At 36.1% G+C, this 24,838-nt stretch overlaps 1 protein-coding gene across 13 annotated transcripts in view; it reads right to left on the reverse strand.

Annotated features, from left to right (window-relative positions):
- Positions 1–24,838, reverse strand: part of PKP4 (plakophilin 4) — a 240,857-nt gene that overhangs the window by 71,715 nt on the left and 144,304 nt on the right. For 12 of the 13 annotated variants that reach the window (XM_047870213.1, XM_047870212.1, XM_047870214.1 and 9 more), the window contains one exon: positions 5,771–5,805. In XM_047870213.1, the coding sequence (XP_047726169.1) occupies positions 5,771–5,805 (35 nt within the window). Of the gene's footprint in view, positions 1–5,770; positions 5,806–17,375; positions 17,490–24,838 lie in introns of all 13 variants that reach the window. The other variant, XM_047870217.1, reaches the window with a different exon arrangement.

Consider the following 24,838-nt stretch of genomic DNA (forward strand, 5'->3'; position numbering starts at 1 on the left):
CTTAAAATTAGTAGTATACATTAACTATTAATGTCGAGTATGTACCACACAATAATGATTTAATTGACAGTATGTTAAAATTATGGCACTTAAATATATACTCCACAATAAATGGATGTAGCACTGTGAAGTTAAATTACCCTATCAGTTTAAAATTTCTGTTTTACCACCATCTTTTTCATTCCCTTTCACATTTTATTGTCAAATATCCACTATTTCAACTGAATGAAATCATTAATATTTTCTCTCTTACTCATTACTTATTACAATAGGCCCACCCAAGTCTCTCTACCCCTTAATGCCTTCTGGGTCAACCAGAAATTTCCCTTACTTTTATTCTCCTGTGTCCTTTGCTAACTCGTTGCTTTAGGAAAAACTCTAATCTTATGGCTTCTTTATTTTCTTAGAAGTAGTAATTCCCAATCAGTTATTTAACATTCATTAATATCTGCTCTTGAGACTATTTCTTGAGCACTTTCTTCTAGTGAAAGGGAGCCAGATTCCTTGGCCTGTGGGCACAGACAGGTGCACTCAGGTTCACAAGGGGGCCCCTTCTCATCTGCAGGGAAGGGGAGGGTGGGGGGCTGCCGGAAGAAGGCTAGGATTCTCAGGCTGATGCCATGCTGCTCCCCTCCCCTCATTTTACACATAAGTACTAAAACTGGAAACTGCCTAGACTCTAGTATTTTTTTCCTGGAACAGAAAAACTGTGAAATTGTGACTTGTGGCACAATTCACTTTACAGGATGTGGCTGGAGGATTTAAGTAACAGCCAATGAACACTTTGACAAAAGGACTCAATTTATGGCTTCAACAGCTTCTTTCTGATGGGCAACACAAACTATGTATCTTTTGTGTGTGTGTGTGTGTGTGTGTGTGTGTGTGTGAGAGAGAGAGAGAGAGAGAGAGAGAGAGAATTGGTGTGCTTTTTCTTAAAAGAGAAGCCCAAGGGTTCCACCTCCTTTCTTTTCTTTAAAGACTATTTTGCATAATATTTTCCATCAAGAAGAATTATAATCACATGTGCATATATTTGTATTCTCACTTTCCTCTGGCTTTTACCTATTATTCTATTATATATGTTTATGATTATGGTGTTTATTTTCTATCTTATTGTATGTGTTCTTAAAAGCTACCTCAAATTTTGGCAGAACATAAGAGATTGTACAAATGCATCAAATTTTAAGAGAGGTGAAGATGTGAACAATGGAAAAATGGAACACTAATAAAAGAGAAAACAGAAAGGAACATTAAGACAACATTTCCTCCTCATTGCTCTTTAGTGGAACATACATAAAAAAACAAAAAACACAAGGTTATAAGAAATGCAAGGCTATAAGGAAAAGACAGAGCCAAAACAAAATGATAAACTCTCTTCATAAAAGACAAAAGGATGCGCATTTTATGTTTATAGAGAGTAGATATGTAACACTGGTAAGCTAGAAAATATGGAATAATGAAGAGAGGGGAACAGAAAAGCAAGATAACAATAAAGCATAAATACTTCAAAACAACTTTACTACTTCCGGGGAAGCTTCTCCTTAAGACTCCTTCCCAACCAGCCTGAGAAAATTGTAGAGGGGATGGTGCTTCCTTGTGTTTTGGGAAGTAATCTCTTTGAGCCCCAAACTTAAAAAGCTTTGGCTCTTTACTTTCATACAGCCTACTATCCCTCATACAAAAATCAACCAAATGACTGTCAGACCAAAGGACCAACCAACCCGAGCAAACAAACAGAGATTCTGCTGAACTGAATCATAAAGAAATGGAAATCTTTTCAGCCTAGGGCATCCTGAGCTCTTCCTTAGAAAATGACTCTGCAGTAAGTCAGCTATTTAAAAACAAAATTCAGCAGCTGGTCTCAGGTTCTGGCATTTCAACAGAATGTGTAACATCCTGAAAACACCAGAGTAGGCAGGGATCTCTCCCAGGTAGTGATCAAACCATTGCCCTGTTAACAATTCACCTCACTGCTAAAAGGCAAATTTTTAAGTTCTAAGCTTTTCAACTCAAGTTTGTAATATGTATATAAAGGTAGAGCAACTGTCTGCAACAAAATGTTCAAAATATTGAAGAAAAATGAGGAACAATAAGAGACTTTTAATCCTAAATCTTTTCATGTAATCCTTTCTTATTTAGGAAACCAAGAAAATTGAACAAAGATGTTACTTTTGTCAAGATCTAGTCAAAGACAAAGACTACCCCTATCTATCTATCTATCTATCTATCTATCTATCTATCTATCTATCTATCTATCTATTAAATTTTAAGCCACCCCTGCCCTTATTCTGGTCAGGACTACCAAATTCTAAAAATGAGAGGATTTTTATACTACATTTAGTATTTCTGCATGCAATGTGGTAAAGAGAAAATAAGAGTTAAACTTAACAGAAAAAGCAGCAAAACTGACATTTTATGCCATTATTTACTTGCAATCAAACTTCTAAAGATATCTATCACTACTTAGAAAAAGAAACATGAAACAAATCAGATTTTACTCCTTTATGCATACAATCAAATTTCAGTTTTCTACCCTTATCTTTGTAGCTTATTGCCATGGTTACAACTTAAATGTCATAACTGTGGCTGAAATGTACGCAAATTTAAGAAAGCACACAAGTAACGTTATTATAGTTAAAATAATAGAAAGTGGAGTAAATAGCAGTTGTGATTGTAGTGTGTGAAGATTAATACACTCCTTCTCCCCCCAAAAGAAAAAAACAAGGTCAGTAAATGTAACTAACACCTGCCAGATCTGAATAGGAGTTTGGTATGAGTATACTCTGACAAAAGTAAGGGATGAAGCATAGTTATTAGGTGTGAATTACAAATGTAGCTGTGGTGAAGACAGATGAATTATTGGAGTTGTATTTCCCTAACGTTAAAGTATTTGGGGAGGAACTCAGACAACACACACACACACACACACACACACACACATCTATATTTAACTCATTAGTAAATCGTGAAGATGGTGGTCGAATGATGCTGAGTAAATGTACTAGAGGGGAGGGAGGTAGAAAGGACAGCAAGACCCCAAATATTTCATTCTGTTATGTGTCTTCCTAATTCAAAGCTCATTCTCTCTATATGTAAATCAACACAGTTGTACACTGCCTGGCTGGCTTTTGGTAGTTAGAAACCACCAAACTGCCTTTTCCGGCTCAGCTCAGCCGGGGCAGAATGGTGTGTGTCAGGGGTGGAACTGTACTAAGAAGATCCAGGATGTTCTCCGGCTCTGCTCTAGGCAGCATTTCTGGCTTGGCTTTATCTCCTTCCTGGTTCCAGCTAATGCTGGAAATCTCCCCCTGCCCTACTTCTCACCACTGCTCCAGTTTGGAAACAAAACCACCTAATCCATTGCCCCCTCAGTCATAGAAACAGTGGCAGCTTTGGTTATGATCAGTCTCATGGGCGTTTGAGTATGCTGTTTAATTTTCCCAAACCTTCCAATGCGCCCTTGAACTATAAACCTCCCTGAATCAAATCCCTCATATGGAACTAGCTGCCATGGGGTTGGTTTTCCTGACTTGACTCTGACTAGTATAGTTATCATCCTTGGTCTACAAAAAGCTCGTGCCTGTCAAACACTCGCACTGCAACAAAAAAGGGCAATATATAAGAGATTTTAATAAAACGATGATGCCAATGAGGAAGTATAAGAGGTTCAACCTCACATTCCTAAAGGGAGGGAAAAATAATATAATCTTTTCAGGCAAACAAGTTGGTTACACATATCAAGAGGCTTTGGGGCGCCTGGGTGGCGCAGTCGGTTAAGCGTCCGACTTCAGCCAGGTCACGATCTCGCGCTCCGTGAGTTCGAGCCCCGCGTCGGGCTCTGGGCTGATGGCTCAGAGCCTGGAGCCTATTTCCGATTCTGTGTCTCCCTCTCTCTCTGACCCTCCCACGTTCATGCTCTGTCTCTCTCTGTCCCAAAAATAAATAAACGTTGAAAAAAAAAATTAAAAAAAAAAAAGAGGCTTAAGAATGTTCATATACTCTAATATTTTTTCTTTAAAAGTCTAGCCTACGATAAATCAAAAGTACAGATATAATTTTATGTACAGGGATGTTTCCCACAATGTTATGTATAATTGTGAAAGAATTAGAAACAACCTTAATGTCCAGAAATAGAGATATCAGTAAATATGGCATATATCTGTCGTTCCCCTTTATAGCCCCCCCTCCTCCAATTTCAAGTGGATAGCATTACATACCTCCACTAGACCTGAAGCACTTAAGAGGACAAGGATATTTGTTTTAAAGATTGACAGCTATGTGCTAGACAACTATTTTAAGGCTCTCAAGAAATATTTCTGGAAAAAATTAATTATGTACTGTTAAAGATAAACTTACAGAAGAATTTTATATGAAATGGCAAATTTTTGCCACAAACAAGTACGAAACGCGCTGTGTGCTTAGTATTTTTCTTTACATTTTTCAAATCACTTTTTAATAGTTTATAGAGCTGCTATTTCTCCTGAAGAATATTTAAATCAGGCAACTTTTTTGCTCAAAGGATTTTCAGTGACTCTCCATGACCTGTGGGAGAGTTAAAAGTCACCAGTATTTACAAATCTCTATATTTTGACCCAATGTGGCTATCTAGACTTTGCACACTTTACCATCTCTCAAACCAGTTTTAAATGTTCATATGCGACATTTGTTGTCTCTTTTGCTGCCTAGTGACAAAGCGCTCTCTGCAGTAGGCTGTCCATTTACAACAATGTCTTCCACACAATATACATTTGGCATCTAACCACATACTATTTCATGGTATGATTTTCCTTATATTAAGCTACTGTTTGTGAGTCTTATTGTTAAGTAGCCCTTCATATGTCTTTGCCTAATCTATGGCTTGAGTAAACAATTCATGGGAATTGGGAATAGCTTCTTATAAAACAGTGGAGTGCCTGGAATCCTAATACCAGGTTTTGGTAAACTCAGATATCAGACATTCAGTGATCTGAGTTTTATTCAAGATCAAAATCTGTCTAAAAATTGTCAAAGTATTTAGATAACAAGGCCTATTCTAGTATTTATATATTGATAACATTGTCCTTTATGTTATAAGTTCCAAGGAAGATGCAGAAACATGTACGTTTTGCACCAATCACTGTGTGACCAGCAATGTGTATAGGACTGGGTCCGTGATGTAGATGCTCAACATTTAATGAATGAACACTGAATATGAAGTCATCAAATATTTATGAAGATGGCAGATACTCTCCTTAATGTAATTCATCCTTTCTACGAAGTGAATTTGGAGAGAAAAGAAAGATAAGGAAATTATATTAGAAGCTTCTGGATTCTATTAGAAGCTACCATATAGTCTGCATCTAGATACATAAAGGATATGAATGTTTCAGGCAACTCTTGAGTGCGGGAAACACTACGAAAGGAAAAATCTTGATTTATATAAATGATCAGTCAACTTTCCCAGATTATGCAGGAACTTTTGTGAGGGAATCCCTGTACTTTCTTATGATAGAAAAGAAAATATTCAGATGATATGTGCCGATATTAAAAATGTCCAGTGGTGATAACATTGATATGCTGATGTCCAGTGCTTTAACTTTCTTTATAGCTGATATCTTTAAGTCTACTCAACAATGTTCAAACAAATCAAGCAAAGTAAGAACTATTTGAAAGTGAAGGAGCTCAGGAGTGTCACTACAAGAGGCAGTAAACTGAGAAAGCAAGCTATATGAATGCTCTTTTTGTGTGTGCAAAACATAAGAAATATTTTTTGTATGATAAAAACTCATACCTGTTGATCTCCAAGGAAATGACTTCTCAGTTGAGCTAGAGAAAAAAGGGAAAAAATGAAATATTTACTTCCTTTGTCATAACATTTAACTGTGGACCTATTTTGCACATAAACATCTAATTTTCACATTTCATTACATAAAAGTATAAAAATCTCAAACAAAATTTAAAGCCACTCTTTTAACTAAGTTAATTTTAGACATATTTAAGCTTCCGTATCAATTTGGGACGAAACTAGTTCTACTTGGAAATTAAGGCAAATTATAAAGTGATATAAGATTCTTCTTGGATAAGACAAATAAAATAGCACAACTATGCATGATATTCATGGTACTTATGTATTATGTTGCTTTCTGTGATATGAAAACTACATATACGTTAAAAAGAACATATATGTTATATACAAAGAACTTATTATACATGTATACATTGACTACAACACATTAAAAAGGACCCAAAACACTGTTAAAAACTTCATTCTAATTCCTGTTAAAAGCCCCAGAAACTAAAAATAAATACATACACACATGCACACATACAAACATAAATGTCTAGAAACTATAATCGACACAAAATTTATTGGTTAGTTTGAGCTGGATGTTAACCTTATATAAGGTTTTAGGGGCACCTGAGTGGCTCAGTGAGTTACGCCTCTGACTTCGGTTCAGGTCATGATCTCATGGTTCCTGGGTTTGAGCCCCATGTTGGGCTCTGTGCTGACAGCTCGGAGCCTAGAGCCTGTTTTGGATGCTTGTCTCTCTGCCCCTGCCCCTCCCCTGCTTGTGCCCTCTGTCTCTCTCTCTCTCTCAAAACTAAACATTAAAAAAATTTAAAAAAATATATAGGGTTTTAAAAATCAGAATATTTTAGCTATACATGTCTCTTAGTTTATAGAGTACCAATTTAATACATTTCTTCATAAAAACATATCTGTGCCTCCCCACCCCCCCCCCCCACCCCCACTTGCCAAATACAGCGAAGCATGGTGCTAAGGGGACAGTGAAGTAGAACACAGGAAAAGAGGCTGGATTATGAAGCATTTATTAAACTCTTGATGAAGCACTTTACATATATTATCTCCTTTTTATTGTCCACAACAACCTTCTGAAAAGATACATCATTATCCTTATTTTACAGGTAAAGAAACTGGTCAAAATCTTATGCTAGTAACCAGAATTGGCTGGGATTCAAACCCAGGATGGTCTGATTCCAAAGTCAGGGCTTTTCACTAGTGTATACGGCAGAACGGCTTGCGATCTCATTTTTCCATTAAACACGTAAACACACACACACACACACACACACACACACACACACACACACACAATATGCCTAGAAAGAAAGAAGTCTGGAAAAATAAAAACCCAAGTGTTAGCAGTTATTTCTGTGGGGTACAATTAAAATGTCTTTTTTTTTCCTTCTTAAACATTTGTACTTTTTTGAAATCAGGAAAAATGCACATGTTGACTTATTTTTAGGGTGTTTATTAAATTTAAGGAAAAGGTGTGTGACTTTGGACTTAAGGAAACACTATAAAATACAAGACATGGATCAGAAGGGAGCAGTGTTTTTAGTGCTATAGTTCTCAGATTTAAAGTTCTTGTTAACCCCCTGTTATTTCTCCAATTCATAAAGTGGTTAATGAAACTCTAGATTTAATAAGAACTCCCTGAACTTCAACTTTGTGTGTGATTTGCCTTTACTTTGGTCAGAGCCCTAGCAGTTTACATTCTGGGACCTTGAACTAGCAGCGAGCAGGGGAGGGGCATGCCCCCAGTGAATGCATATCTCTATTACTCTGTTGATGTTCCTTTATCTGCTGCACTCCTACCTGATTTCAGAAGGGACTGATGGGACAGGAAAAGATGAACATTTGGTCAGATACGAGTTAGGGCACATTTGTCTTCTTGCTCCTGAGGGAAGGTTATTACATTCTGTGACTCCAAAAGTGGTTCCCTACACTGAATTTCAACTTCTCTTAAATCTGTTTTTATTTCACTCTATCATCTAAATTAGTTTTCTTTTTTTTTTTTTTTTTTTTTTTTAAACGTTTATTTATTTTTGGGACAGAGAGAGACAGCATGAACGGGAGAGGGGCAGAGAGAGAGGGAGACACAGGATTGGAAACAGGCTCCAGGCTCTGAGCCATCAGCCCAGAGCCTGACGCGGGGCTCGAACTCACAGGCCGCGAGATCGTGACCTGGCTGAAGTCGGACGCTTAACCGACTGCGCCACCCAGGCGCCCCTAAATTAGTTTTCTAAATACTGAGGTTGATATTACCCAACTGTGTTCCTTTCAAAATGTTCATACTTTTGCCAATATTAAAATATGTGATAAATTAAAAACTGCCATCTAGAATTGTTTAACGTACCTCAAGTTTCTTGGGAATAATATCATGAAAATTATTACCTTCTGAGTATGAAACTTACATAAACTTTAATGAAATACTTTCACAAGATTTTTTATTCTTATAATTATAGATAACAGAATACAATTCAGGTTGATTTCTCAAATTGGGCAAGGGTTGTGGCTATTTTGCTCATCTTTTTAATGTCAAGTGCCTGTCATACTATCTCACACATAGCAGATGCTTAATATATGTTGTTACAACAGATTGGGTAGAATATCAAGTTCTTAACTGTCCTGACTGATCAGGTATATATAAGTGATCAAGCAGGCAACTTATTCTCGTCCATTCTAGGTAGAAAATTGCAGTAGCCTCGGTTAGGCAAACAGCTTTTTTACTGCTGAAAAGGCCTTTGATCATCAAAATACAATAAGCCATTCCTAGGTGAAGTGAAGGCAACAAGAAGTCTCAGTTAATATTTTTCTCTATTTTAGGTAAAAGATAAAAATCATTAGGAAAATAAACTAATATTAGGATCAAAAACAAGCAAAAATTTCCATGGTATTTTTTTTTGAAGACCTGTGTGTTCAGCCAAATTACTTCACACTTATCTTACAATTCTGTTATAACTGGTCACTGCATGTTATTCAGAATGGTCAATTTTCTCTTGAATCATTCACTTTAAATGATTCTCAAATCGTTCAATACTCTGGGATTTGGGGATCAGACAATAAATATGTGCAATTTTGAAATGCTATTTTAAGTCACTGAACATAACCTGCTTTTCTCAGAACAATTAGAGGTGGCCCCCATGTTAGACATGTAGGCTTCTTCTCCCTTCTTGCCTTCCTCTCTCCAACCATCTAATCCTAGAAACACTTGCCCAACTTGTACTGTCTACAACGTGTCTATAGGCACTGTGCCCACAAATGATTCCATCCTATTCCCTTTCTTATCCTAAGATTCCAAGTGACTCGTGTCCTAGGAGCTTCCGCTGGAATGTAAAACACATTTTAAAATACAAGAACTGAATCATCCAGGTTAACTTTGTTTCAGTGGAAAGATGCATTCACAATTTCTAATAGCTTAATTATCAACAACCTTCTAGAATGAAATTCTTAAGTCTGAGACTGTGGAGTCACACAGTGAACAATTAGAAGTTCATTAGCAAATTACTAAATCAAGGCTGTTCGTTTTAATGTGGACAATATTAGTTTTGTTTTAAAGCAGACACCATACCTTCCTCGTAATGTTATAAAAATATATGTAGTAAATCATTGTAAAATTAAATGTTTTATTTTTCATTTCGCAGACATAAATGGATGCAAAAATATCTTTGCTAGATGTGTATGGTTGCACAATGTCTTCAAAACCCCTAATCGTTACCACCTAGTCACTCAAAGTGAAGAGCATGGAATCATTTTATTGTTTTCCACCCACTAGTGTGCAACCTCCATGAGGGCAGGAAAGTCTGCCTTATTCACAGATGTACTTCCAGAAACTAAGATAGTCCCGGGCACACAGCAGCCACTTAAAACATACACCTTTTGAATTCATCCCTACTACCACAGACACAGTTCGGGCCTTCATCCTCTCAGTGTATTGTGGCTGGATCATCCTTCCAGGCTCTCCTCCACACTGCCACTGCAGTGATTTTTCAAACCCTCGGATATCTGACATCACTCTCATGATGCTAATGCATAACAGACCCACAGAGGAAACAGCTCAAACATCTCGGTATGCTCCAGACGGCCCTCCACCACCCAGGTCCTTCTAGTCTGCCCTTTTCCACACAAACCTACATTCCAGGCACTTCTAAGTACTTGCAGTTCCCCCACATACCGCTCTGCTTCATGCTTCCAGTGCAATTTTGGGGATAGAATGTGCGGAAACACAGTCTGGAAGCTCTTTCAGAATTACACAAATTCTAGAGTGGCCAATGCAGGTAACCTGTTACAACATATATGTTATACACCCATGAAATTGAATAGGCTAATAAACTTTACTCCATATCACTTAATAACAGAAATTTTTTTGAAAAATAGTATACTTAAGTCTGCACCCAATTTCCTTCCAATTCTCCTATTTCTGATGTGGGCTAGCCTGTGTTAATGGACACCAGTAGGTAAACAGTAGTGGAGGGGGCAGTAGAGAATTTGATGGAGCCACATAGAGTAATGTTAGCATGTCATTTCTCTCTCTCTCTCCTAGGTCTAGATGGGGTTCTTTCCATTAGTAGTAGTGCAGGCTACTATCATTACTCACTGAATTGAATAGAACCCCAGAGTCATTTTTCTGTTGAAAAGAAAGTCAGGCCTCAGCCTGAGACTAGAACGTGGTCAAACTGCAAAACTTACTGCTTTGTTTTATGGAAAACAAATTCTCTGTATTAACAGTGAAGGCAACCAACAATAAGACAAAAAGGTAACTTCCTGAATGGAAGGAGAGGTCTGCAAATGATGTATCTGATAAGGGATTAATATGCAAAATAAAGAGAAAACTTACACAACTCAACACCAAACAAACAAACAAACAAACAAACAAAACGAAACAAAACAAAACCCATATAAGCTGATTAAAATGGGCACAGAACTCAAATAGACATTTTTCCAAAGAAGACATCCAGATGGCCAAAAGATATGTGAAAAGATGTTCAACATCACCATCAAAATAAAACCTTGTATCTGCCAGAATGGCTAGAATGAAAAGAAAAAAAAAAAAGACAAATAACAAGTGTTAGGGAAGATGTGGAGAAGTAACCCTCATGCACTACTGGTAGGAATGTAAATTGGTACAGCAATTATGAAAAACAGGATGGAGGTTCCTCAAAAAATTAACAGAACCACTATATGACTCGGTAATTCCTCTCCTGGGTACTTAACCCAAAGAAAATAAAAACACTAATTTGAAAACATATATATTCCCCTATGTTTATTGCAGCATTATTTACAGTGGTTGGTTATGGAAGCAGCCCAAATGACCATCGAGAGATAAAGAAAATATGGAGTATAAATACACAAAGGAATATTATTCAGCTATAAAAAAAAAAAAGAGAGCTTGCCATGTGTGACAACATGGATGAACCTAGAAGTATTATGCTAAGTGAAGAGAGTCTGAGAAAGACAAATACCATATGATTTCACTTATATATGGAATCTAAAAAACCAAAACAAAGAAACAAAAAGCAGAAACAGACTATAAATATGGAAAACAAACTGATGGTCGCCAGAGGGGAGGAGGGTGGAGGAAGGGCAAAGTGGGAGAAGGGGAATAGAAAAAAAATCACCTTAAGAAATTTTACACACACACACACGTACATATGTGTATATATAGAACCCTCATTAATAGTTTAATAGTTTGAGTATAGTCAATACGAAGGTAAATTTCACTTGTATTAATGGAGAGGAATCACTGTAATGAATTACTTGAGACTTTTGCTTATAAGAGTATGGGTGTGTGCCACTGTCTAGACTATGTACTCTTTACAGCATTCTCCCTGATGATCACCAATTATCCTTCAAGAATTAATAATAACAAAAAGAATTCAATGAAATTTGATCACATCCTCCTTTAAGTGAACAATGTGCCCAGTAACCTATCTCAATTTTAGGTCTTTTTGTATGATTTTAATTGTAGTAGTTGTTTACCTGCTTCAACTACCAAACTATGACCATCTTCTTGAGGGTAAAGTTTGTGTTTTAATTCTGTCTGTATCAACTAGCTAGCATTGAGTAGATAGCTGATCTTAATCTTAGCTCTTTGGATTCTTTTTTTCAAGGCTAATTCTACGTGATTTTAGAAATTCTTTTATTAATTTTTTAAATGTTTATTTTTGAGAGAGAGAGAGAGAGACAGAGACAGAAAGAGAAGCAGAGAGGGAGGCACAGAATTCAAAGCAGGCTCCAGGCTCTGAGCTGTCAGCCTGATGTGGGGTTTGAACTCATGAACCATGAGATCCTGACCTGAGCCAAAGTCGGATCCTTAATCGACTGAGTCACCCAGGTGCCCCAGAAATTATTTCAATTATTCTATGAAGGGATCAGAATTCCCCCACCTTGATTTGGCTCTATTATAGTAAAGATGTTTATTGTATATATAACATGAATCCAATTAATAAATATCTGATTATCTACTCGAGTGCCAGACATCATTAGAAACTTCATTTGCAAAGTCCTTGTCTTCCAATGCTGGACTGTCTTATAATTACTCATTATGGTACTTTTGTGACACCTCCAGTGGATCACATGCCCAAAGGCAAGAAGGTGTCAAGAGACTTTGGAAAGGCTGTTCTTAAAGACAGAAACCTTGAAGAGAGGACTCTGATGGGCCCAGTAGTGTTTGAAGGAAGAAGCATTCACCTATCTATAACAACCCAAAGTGTGAAACATTTGTCTTTTGAAACAAAAAAACAAGATCTAGCTCTCCTTCTACTCACCTAGCAAGAGAAGGTAAATTAGTATTGGGACCACTCAGGTGGAAACCGGAACATGAAGGCTCCAGTGGGAGAGAGATATAGCAATATGAAATGTATTGCCAAATTCTAGAGTTCAATTCCCATGGATCAAAAATTGTAAAGGGCTAGTAATCAGCCAGTTTGGGAGACCACCAACATAATATTCTACATGTCCAAATAAAACATTTCTCCCTTTTGTATTATGACACTGTCTTCAAATGGTTATTTAAATCATCCCAATTTGGTAGCATTATATCATCTATTTATTTCACTATTACAACATATTCTTCCACAATGTTTTTAAAATGATTCTTAGGTGATCTTCCTTTACTGAACAGAGGTAATTAACAGACGAACACACATTAATCATATGTTCATTGACTATTTTTACTATTAGTTTTACTACTTTGAGTTCTGAGTATAAGTTCTGAGTCTCATACAAAAGTTCTGTATTTCTGCTGTACATGTAAACTCCTGAATTCAAAAATTATCACGTTTACAGATGACATCTCAGTTGCTTAAATAAATTCCAAACTAAGTATCTTTCTCTAACAATTCGTTATTGTCTTATTTTCAATTTATGATGATGCGCTTATTTTAAAAATCAACTTTCAACTTTTCACTTGTTATTGGTGAATATCCCAATATTATATTGGGTTATATATCCCAAACTGGCTTTATTATTCTACTAATTGGTGTTATTCTATTAGCAAGTATGTAGGTCTCCTGGATTCTAAATCCATTGTGAAAACTTCTGGTGACTCTCTATTAGTTTGTTATAATTTCCTTTATAATCCGTTGCCCTAATATTTATGTCTAATGTTAATTGATTCCGAGGTCTATTTCTGGATTAAAAAGAAAACAGCGGAGGGGTGGAGGGCACCTAGGTGGCCCAGCCGATTGGGTGACCAACTCTTGATTTTGGCTCAGGTCATGATCTCAGGGCTTGTGAATTCAAGCCCTGCATTAAGCTTGCTGCTGTCAGCATAGAACCCACTCAGATCTTCTGTCCCCTCCTCTGTGTCCCTTAATGCTTGTGCTCGCTTTCAAAAATAAGTAAATCTCTAAAAAAAAAAAAAAAAGAAAGAAAAGAAAAGAAAAAAGAGGGGTGCCTGCATGGCTCAGTTGATTGAGTGTCCGACTCTTGTTTCAGCTCAGATCACAATCCCAGGATCGTGGGATCAGGCCCCATGTCAGGCCTGTGGAGCCTGCTTAAGATTCTCTCTCTCTTGGCCCCTGCCCTCCACTTGCTCTCCTCTAAAGATAAGATAAGATAAGATAAGATAAGATAAGATAAGATAAGATAAAAAGGAAAGTGGTTTATTTGGGTTTTTATTTTCTGGCAATGAATTCATATTGCAATTACTTAGCACCTTGTTATCCTTTAGGCATTACAAATTGCTTTTTAATGAAATGCATCATAATCTTCTTAGATATGGACTCTGGGCTCCACAGTTCCCAGGTCACTTCATATTTCCTAATATGTACCTAGGATTTTCTACCCCAGAAATCTGGCAAAATAACTACTAATGATTCTTAAGTTTTAGTCTCTACTTGGGAGTATTACAAGATAAATTTAAAACAAACTTCCTTAACTGAGTAACCGTTCTGGTAAACGTAACTTTCTGTATCTTCATTAATTATAATAGTCAATTATGATATGGAGATAATACCATAACATACTTTGTTTTTTTTTTATTTCTATTTAGTATTGCTTTGACTTCCCTTTTAATTTAGTACATTTAAAATTTAGCCGTGTTTCTCTTAACACATTTATAAAGTCTACTAGTTCCTTGTGAGTTCTTAACTAGGTACATAGCTTATTCTGTCCTTTAGCTTAGTCTTGAGTGCTCTTGAATGTTTGAGAATGCTACTTCTTAAATATAATGTCTGTGGAAGTCCCAAGTCTTAAAAACATTTACCATGTAAGCAGGTCAAATTTCTCTTCACCCTCAGCAAGAATACCCTTGAGCTTATTTTATGCTCATAATTAGCAGGGGGGGAAGTGGGGTCTATAAAACTCAGATGGAATCAAGACCTCTCTAATGCTATAAGCCAGCTTCTGGTGTTCCAAGAGATCATACCACCTACCAACTGTTAGGCCGGAACTAGTTTCATTTGTCCTATGTTTGGGAAACAAGGACATCACTTGTCACTTTTAGATAGATAATAATTAACTAGGAAATAGATCCTTTACATTAAAAAAAGACTTAATCTCTGCCCTACCACCAGAACAACTAGAGCAGTTAGACAAAATTAAACAATATATTATGATTATTCTGCCAAAGTAGGTGTGGATAGCTCTTCCTTCTTCCACCAGGCTATATCAAGAAGTCAAAGATAGGAAGGCCAATATGTAGAACAGACAATGAAGGTGAATGCTTTACCTGGCTGAAGCAGAGATGGGGAGCTGGAAGGCAAATAGCTAGCCCTATCAACGACACTGTTTTGAAGGGGCTCTGAGGACCCTAGTTTGAAAAGTCACTAGCCCATACACAATAAGGTTATCTTAGCAATAACACCCAGAAAGCAATCCTTCTTAGCATCTAACTACATTTTTAAGAGTCTCGTCCAAATTTTTTGTCTATTCATAATCAATCTCAACAAAAACAAAAACTCTTCCTCTAAATTTATGATTTTTCCAGGACTCAGGTTCCTTTCTGTGTTTTTATCATGGTATCAGACCCTGCACAATTCTCTATTGGATGGAGACCGATTTCCTTCTTCCTAAGAAAGGACCACATGATCAGCAGCCAGGAAAAAGGAAACCATGATAACATGCTCATTATGGTAGTTTATTAATGTTTTTGTGTCTTATGGCTCTGAGTTGACCCTGAAATGATATATGCTTATAATCTGGGCTAAGCAAGGCATAACATATGAGAAAGAGCAAAGGATCTCTTTTCATAATTGTTTATATGATCTGAAGCTGATATTGAGGTTAGAGAAAGGAAAGAGCACTTGCATGAAAAATGATGTCCTTCTCATAGGATGCAGTTGTTCCTGACCCATCAGTACCAGGACACAAGCCCTGAGTCACCTTTCACTAGTGTGGATAGATTTGGGCTGATCCATCTGCAATCTACACCAAGTCACCTGGAGAGCCAACAGAAGGTGCAAACAGGAAGGCTGTAGAAGAGAAGGACTGATACTTCAAGGAATCTGGGAAAGATCTAAGACGTACAGTCTGAACCATATATTTCCTCTCAGTGACACTTTACCTGAAAAAACTGGTCATGCTCTCAAAATGTGCTTTACAATTTTAGTCTTTAAAAAATCATGAGTAATAGGGACAACAAAGTCTTGGTTTTCATTGGCTGTTAGCAAGTTTAAAGTAAAATGTATAACCAGCCACTGTGGTGAACATTTGTGGTCTCATTACTGGCTCTATTAGTGTTCACCCTTGTTTTAATTCTTCATTCCACTTCTCCCCATGCTACTCTACAATAGCAATAGTTTTAGACTCCTATAACGGCTATATAAAATGAATTCTAGGAAGACGTAAGATATAAATAAGTAACACTCTGACCAGTCGCCTAAGGAGAAAATTATATATTTAATGCAGAGCAAAAACAGTAAAGGAACAGATAATACTAGCCCTTTTAACAATTCAAGTAACTTTCATAGGGACTGGAGGTAAACACATTTTAGAAGATGTTATATATTCTTTGACAAAAGCATTTGTATTAGTGCTTTGAATCTATGAATAAAAGATCCAAAAGACCATATGGGAAGGGGAAGATCAAAAAGGATGTAGTACTAGACAAAAATGAGACAAACAGTTCCCTCTGGTATCCCCATAAATTATATAGGAAACATGATTTCTGGTTAAGTCCATCCCACAACAGGTGTTCCAACCAGTAAAAGTAGAAATCAGAATAGAAGCGTTTTCTAACATTTCAGTTGACCTTTGAAAGAATGAAAGCAACTGAAAATAGTAAAATGGCTAAACACAATACCAGACTCTCTTTCCTAAGTATTGTGCCATGACTTAGGGTGCTATTTAGGCAAAGGTTTAGCCTTAGAATAGATGGGTACTGCAAATTTTTTGTGTCCATGGTCTAAAAACTGCTATTGTCTCCCTCACTTCTGTTCTTTCCAAAACCTTCCAAAGGTGAAAAAAACACAAATGAGAAACAGTTTTAAAGATGGAAAATAAAAAAAAAGAGAAAGAACACACAAAAACACACTCTTTTTAGAAATGTATAAAACAATTTAAATCTTATATTTGAAAAAAAAAAGCTACACTGGTAGGGAGCAGGAGAAGGGTCCTGTTTTTCTACTTGCTCTGCATGAGATTGAGCAGTGTTAACACAGAAAGAACTAAGCTGTGGAGATGTGTAGTAAGATATACTGGCTGGCATCCAAATTCCGTAAAACTCATCATTATAAATAGCTTTGTTTATGATGCATACAATTTCATTTTTTACTTTAGGCTTTAAAATGTTTTGAAAAGCCAATATAAAAGTTTACTTAAAAGGAATTTTAAATTATAAAAACCTAAATTTTTTATTAAGCATGTACTCCCTGATTATTTATCCCATTTAGACATTCAAAAGCAAATGATTTATTCACATACAATTCTTCATACTCATATAAAGACTATCAAATTTGGCATATGTCTAAAGAACGATATTCACTTTCTTTCCATTGTTCAGCCAAAGGATTGATTTTTTTAATTTTTATAAACAGTAAAGTTTCTTTAACTTCTGAAAAAAACTTTTATTTTCACTGTAAGTGTTAAAAGAAAGAACATGATATATTAAATTTCTCCTTTGCTTTTTGAAAAAAATTATGTTTCTCACTGTAACAGCATTTTCAGTTCTTAATTCACGGACAAGCACCATAAATAGCTGTTTTAGTGCTGAAGGAGGAATGAATTCACACGTGGGATAGACCCAGGATCATCAGTAACTGTTCTGAAAAAAGAATGGACAGAAGGATACAGTCAACATTTGGCATAGTATATGCTATGTTTCTATGTAGTTAGACCTATGGAACTTAGGAAAGTGGTTCCAGAATGCTTAAAAGTCTTCTGAAAGCCCTCATAGATCCCTAATTTGTCACACATCCCCTCTGTTTATCTCTTCTCTGTTTATCCCCCACATGTAAGTGTTTCCAAACTACCAAACAGGAATGAAAAAGAAAAAAGTCTATTAGAACAAATGAGAAAGAGGAGTGCCTGGGTGGCTTAGTCAGTTGAGCATCCAGACTTCGGCTCAGGTCATGATCTCACAGTTCGTGGGTTCAAGCCCTGCACTGGGCTCTGTGTGGACATGTCAGAGCCTGGAGCCTGCTTCAGATTCTGTGTCTTCCTCTCTCTCTGCTCTTCCCCCACTCGCACTCTGTCTCTCAAAAAATAAACTTTAAAAAATTAAAAAAAAAAAAAAAAAGAACAAATGAGAAGGAATGACAACAATGATAATGGAGGGTCAGGATAAAGTCTCTTAAAACAGCATTTTGGATACAGAAAGGGTGATCCATAAACACTGTTCAGTGGTTGAACAGGCAATCTATGGCAAATAGACAAGGCAAGTATTTGGGCAAGACTGTGTTAAATTCCTAGCTTTCATGTCCAGCGTTATTCTTTTGAGAGATATGAATGAAAAGGACAATGGTTTGCAATATGACAGAAGAAGTGATTGATCAGCTTTATCTTTCCTTCTCCCTTTCAGTGCCCTCCCATTCATTGCCATAATAAGCCAACATTATTGATGGAAAAGGCAGCAAGAAATGTGTGGTGCACTCTGTGAAGATTCATAATCTATTCAATTTAAATAGTCTTTATTTGAACTATTAAAGAGAACATCCACCACTCAAATGTTAAGAAATAGAACCATCTCAATTTTGTAAAAATGAAACAGATAAATTTTAACCATAATTTCAGTCAGAAAATAAAGAGCTCAATCACTTAACATTAGAAAACTTTTGTTATGCAATATTTACAACACACACACACGTGTATAAAGAAGAAAACAGATTATAATAAATCCCTTATATATTCATTACCCAGCTTCACCTACTATTTTCTTTACATTACTAGATTATTCTGAGGTGAAGTCTCTCAGACATCTTATCACTTCTGTAATAAATACTTTAGATGTACCTCTAGATACTTTAAAGAGATCATAACCACAATAACATTATCACACCTAAAATATTAATAGTAAAATTCTTAGTATCAACAAATATCTAGTCGTATTCAAATTCCGTGTTTCAATTTTTTTTTTTTTTTAATTTTTATTTTAGAGACAGAGCAGGCAAGCAGGGAAGAGGAGCAGGGGGTGGGAAGGGAGAGAGAGAGGGAGAATCTTAAACAGGCTCCATGCTGAGTATGGACGTGGGGCTCGATCACACGACCCTGGAATTATGACCTGAGCCGAAATCAGGAGTCAGATGCTTAACTGACTGAGCCACCCAGGAGTCCCTCAATTTTTTAACACAGTTGGTTTGTTTGAATCTAATCAAAACAAGGTCAACACATTATGTTTGGATGCTGGTCTCTAAAATACATCTCTCTTAAGGTCTGGTTTCATCTTCCCTCTCTCTTAATTCTTTCTTTCCTGTTTGAAATTAATTTCATTTGCCCAACAGAAAGATCTGGCTGATGCATCAGCACATTGTCATTTAACATGTTCCCTCAGCTCCATATTTTCTATGACTCGGTATTTATATTTAGATGACTGAGAAATTCTTGGGCAAGAATATATCACAAGTGACGTTATGTTCTTCCAATTGCATCACATCAGGAGGTCATAATTTCTGACTATCTCCTGTTTTGCAATATTAACATAAGAATAGATTGATGGGTTCAGATGCTGTCAGCCTGATCCATTCAGTGTAAAGTTTCCCATCATCTTTTTAGCTAATGATTTTAACTGCTGTTCATGATCACTGATCTAGATATATTATTTTGTCAGTGGTTGTGAAGTTCACCCAAGTTTTTAACTTCTGGACATATTCTTAATGTACTACTTCTCTCAATAATTACTTTCTACCTTTATATTTACATTCATAGAGATACAATACTGTTTCACTCACTATTTACCAGTAAGTATTTTGCTAATACCACCGAGAAAACAGATATAGATCACGTGTTGTCCTTCCTAAGCAACTAAATTCTTGAATCACGGTTGATAATTTTACTTGAATTTTCTCTGTGCCTCAAGTATCCCTGTATAGATAATGTAACTGAAGCTGGGGTTAGATCAACCTTTAATTGACATGTTCTGAAGCAGAGATGACACATCATAGGATCCTCGAGTAACTGGCTATTATTTGTTCTTTTTCAATAAAAACAAAGCTAAAAGAAATAAACACACATATATACCCTAAAGTCATTCCTCCTTGGATTATGGGAGTCTATTAATGCAAACGAAATGTTGTATCTAAACTATGTGACAGTGGCTAAAATGGGTAATTATTTAATATAAATTTTTTTAGCTGTGAAAATCTGTAGCGTACAGGCTTTTATTCCTCTTCAGTTTCAAAAGTGTTTTCCCCCCTATTTAATAGTAGAGTAACACAACTGGAGAATAGAAAAACCCATGTAACAAGCGGATTAGACTGATTTGTTATTAAATAGACTGTGAAGCCTCAGGGAGGATAGCCATAATGACAATTCAGTCACTACAAAGTCTGGCAAACTTGTAGGTTGTCTCCCTCCTTCCCCTGGGGGGCAGACAAGCCATATCCATTTTTAGGGCAAGCTGATCAACTGCTGAAAATGCACTCATGGATGGCACTCACTTTTAGGTAGATAATCACATTCTCTATTTCCTTTTCCATACATCATTGGGTTAGAGCTGTATATAGTAGTAATTCTCTGAAGGGTTAAAGGAACATCTCGTTACTTATATCAGTCTTTCCGCTCCATGTCCTTAACCTGCCAAATGGTAATGAGAATGTGAACTTAACACTAAACTTCCTTTATTTCGTCACAGAGATTAAAATGATTAGATGAAGAAATGGCAAACTTTTCCCCCTTAAACAACGAACTCCAGAAAGTACATTAGGGGGAATATGTTGTTCAAGAATGTTTCCTAGAATCTTTAATATCTACATGACTTCTTTTAACATGTTTGTGATGGACCAAACTATAAATGGTAACCACTGCAATTTCCATAAGAGACAAAACAGTGGCAGTGGAGACGGGGCTAAGGGCACCATTTTATATAGGCTGTAACTATTGGGAGTGGTACAGTGGATGTAAGTGGGATGCTTAAGTCTTCTCACACCACTTCTTGACACCCCGGGGGAAAAACCAATAGAACAATGCTATCTTTGGGGGAAAATATCATCCTAATGATAAATTCAGGTATATAGTAATAATTAAAACCAAAGCAAACTAAAACACAAAACACCAAAAAGGAAACACTGCTGAACAGTTAAGATAATGGGTGTGTCTCTGGGGTGCCTGGGTGGCACAGTAGGTTAAGCTTCCAACTTCGGCTCAGGTTATGATCTGTGGTCTGTGAGTTTGAGCCCCATGTTGGGCTCTGTGCTGATAGCTCAGAGTCTGGAATGTGCTTTGGATTCTGTGTCTCCCTTTCTCTCTGCCCCTCCCCTGCTTGTGCTCTGTCTCTCTTGCTCTCAAAAATAAATAAAACATAAAAAAATTAAAAGGAAAGAAAAAAAAGAAGATAATGGGTGTGTCTGTTATGCAATAGGTGCCCAACGACTATTGTTCTCTTCCTTATAATATAAAGAAGTACTTTAACCTAATAATGTAAGAATCAAAGACACCAAATAAAAGCCTTCTGGGATAGAGACAGGACAGAGAATGTAATCTGATCATCACGGAGCTCTTTACAAAATTAAAAATAATAAAATATAAGCCTATATTTTATGCTGCTACTAAGGTGCTTTGTCATATTGCTAGTTATGCACAATGGTCCCTTCTGCAGGCTGGGAATTTCCAGACTTTTAGATCTTTATATCTCTACAGTAAAGCAAAGGTATACATATTTACTCAGTGAGTTTAGAGGGAAAAAAAAAAAAAAAGAATCATGAAAGGGAATCTGGAAACAGAAAGCAATGTTCATATCATCTGTTTGGGCTTTCACCTACCCTAAACTGCAAATTTGGACAATTAGGTATTTATTATTACATCTTTACGTATTTATATTATTAATACATATTTAATATTTACATTACTACATATCAATTATTACATATCCTATATAGAATATGTAACTTCTACATACCTAGTAATGATACTAAGGGACTTGTATTCTAAAAACAGATTAGTAAACTTTTAGTGTTGTAATGTACTAAGACCTGTATTATTTTAACATGTACATTTCAGAGTTATTTCAGTGCAAAAAAAATAATGATAGAACCAAAGAGAATAAGCCAAATTACTCATTAGAAAAGTGGGCAAAGAATATGAATGGATCATAATACTCAAATGGATCATAAAGATACGAAAATACTCAATCCCATTAGTCATCAAGAAAATGCTAAGTAAAATAAGATAATGTTAGATTGGTACAATTTAAAGACCCTGCCTATTATTAAATGTTGGCCAAAGAAAGAAACAAAGAAAGAAAGAGACAGAAAAACAGAGAACACACACCCTGGAACTTTTCTGCATATTGCTTGAGAGGTTATAGTTGTGCTACTTTAGAAAGCAATTCAGGAAGATCTAGAAAAATTGAAAATGTACATTTTTTATAAACCTAATATACTACTTATAATGCTATATTTTCCAGAACTCTATATGTGTAAACTAAGAGATATCACTGTTTCATTATTTAAAGTATTGGTAAGTGGAAGTTAAATGTTCTTCAATAAGGAAATGGCCAGTTTACTATTCTAAGAAATATATATACACAACAATAGTTAAAAACATAAACTAGACCTACACATACCAACATGGATAGATCTTAAATACTGAGTAGAAAAATACTGAGTGCACAATGATACACACACTATACCATTTTGTGTAGGTTAAAAAAGCAACACACAATACTGGTCAAGGATATATAGGACATAAAAGTATGCAAAGTAAACTGGAAGACTATATACTAGTGGTCAGCTATTGGGAAGAGAGAATGGGCAAAGAGGGCTTGAATTTAAAAATAATTTTAAATAAAAAAGGCCAATGTGATGAATTATCAATAATTTTCAATTCCGGGATGTGAGTAGTTGAGTTTTTGTTATATTATTCTCTGTACTTCTTAGTACTTCTAACATTTCTTAAGATAAAGATTAAAAGATGCAGATAAAACCCAAAATGATAGTAAAAAGAAGATATATGATTAAAGTAATTATTAATTCCTACAAAGCAGTAAAGGTCAATTTTTTTTTTCAGGAAGTATCTTGAAATATACTCTGTATGGCCTATTTAAATTACTTTATAATTTACCAGTATATATACATAGTTAAAAAAAAATGACAGAGTGGGGACTGGTAATATAATTAATGTATTGATTGAATAATTAACCACTGTTATATATTTTGAGAATAGTAATTACAGAATGTGAACTATGAAAAATTACAGAAAATGAAATAATGTTATTTTAATTAAAATGGTGTTTTAAAAGACAATTAAATCATGGCATGATACATATATTTTAGAAGCATGGGCCCCTGACTTTTAAAAAGTATTTTCCTCTTCATTAATTAGGAAAATTGATACATTTGGGCTGCCTCCATATTTAATCAAATATAGTGAAAGAATCAAGATAATCTGAAACTTTGGGGTGCCTGGGTGGCTCAGTCAGTTAAGTGCCTGATTTTGGCTCAGGTCATGATCTCACGGTTCACAGGTTTGAGCCCCATGTTGGGCTCTGTGCTGCTAGTGTGGAGCCTGTTTGGGATTCTCGCTCTCACCTCTCTCTCTGCCACTCCCCCACTTGCCCATTCTTTCTCTCAAAATAAATAAATTAAAAAAAAATAAAAGATAATCTCAAACTGTGATGCTAACTATAAACTTGATCTCTTTTCATGGTTCCTTCTAGCCATATCACCCACTTAACATTTTTAAATGTTCAGTCTAAGAAATAGGTAGTTCATTTTGAAATATTTTTTTTACTATGATTAAAACGTTTTGTTGTATAATGTCCATAAAAGACACTCTTATAAAAACTACTTGGCTTAAAATCCACATTCTACATGGTCACGTTCTTAGGTTAAAACAGGTTAGCTTAACAGAATACTGGTTGAATTACCTTGGGCTCACATGCCCTGCAGAAGACCTAGTTTATACAAGTTTAATTCAAATCAGTAGAGATAGTTGTCACTTGGATTTGTACGTCCCAGATGAAATTGGCTTGTGACTGGAATGGCAATGAGAAGTAATAATTAAAATGCCTTCCGGAGGAAATGTGCTTAAGTAAACTGCTCCAGATAAATGACTTCTGTAGAGCTGCAGGTCAGCCACAGACTCATTTATATCTTTCAGATGTGGTACTCTTTACTCTGTTTACAGTAGCAGTCGCATCATAAAAATTCAATGTTACTAAATCTGCTCATAGGAGCATCCATTTCATAAATATTCACTGCAGGGATCCCCAAGAGAGTTTCTGATAATTACATTCCAATATCAAATAGTTTATTCTTCATCTGGTCTGAATTAGAAGTGAAATCAGAGATCTTTTATTTGTTTGACCATTAAGAGAGAGTGACCATTAAAAGACAACATTTAGGGGGCGCCTGGGTGGCGCAGTTGGTTAAGCGTCCGACTTCAGCCAGGTCACGATCTCGCGGTCTGTGAGTTCGAGCCCCGCGTCAGGCTCTGGGCTGATGGCTCGGAGCCTGGAGCCTGTTTCCGATTCTGTGTCTCCCTCTCTCTCTGCCCCTCCCCCGTTCATGCTCTGTCTCTCTCTGTCCCAAAAATAAATAAACGTTGAAAAAAAAAAATTAAAAAAAAAAAAATAAAAGACAACATTTAGGAGTGGAATTGGGTGAATTATATTCTGGTGAGTATCACAGGATTCCCAAATAGCTTTTCTTACTACACACTTAAAGTAACTCAACACAGACAACTAGCGCAGCAGTATACAAGGATTTACCATAAGAGAAAGCAGAGGAGAAAGGACAGAAGGCGAGTTCTCATGAGGGAGTGGGAGGATGGGTGGAGAGGCTAAGGAAAACTTCTGCCACTCCCTGACCCCCAAACTAAGAATGCCTACAGCAATACCCTTGGGATCTTCCCCTCTTAACACCCAAGACAATAGTAGCATTATTTACAACAGTCAAAAAGTAGAAACAACCCAGATGTCTATTAACTCATGAATGAATAAACAAAATGGGGTATATCTAT

The sequence above is a fragment of the Prionailurus viverrinus genome, chromosome C1 (genome assembly GCF_022837055.1).
Source record: "Prionailurus viverrinus isolate Anna chromosome C1, UM_Priviv_1.0, whole genome shotgun sequence".
In the NCBI taxonomy this organism is placed as follows: Eukaryota; Metazoa; Chordata; class Mammalia; order Carnivora; family Felidae; genus Prionailurus; species Prionailurus viverrinus.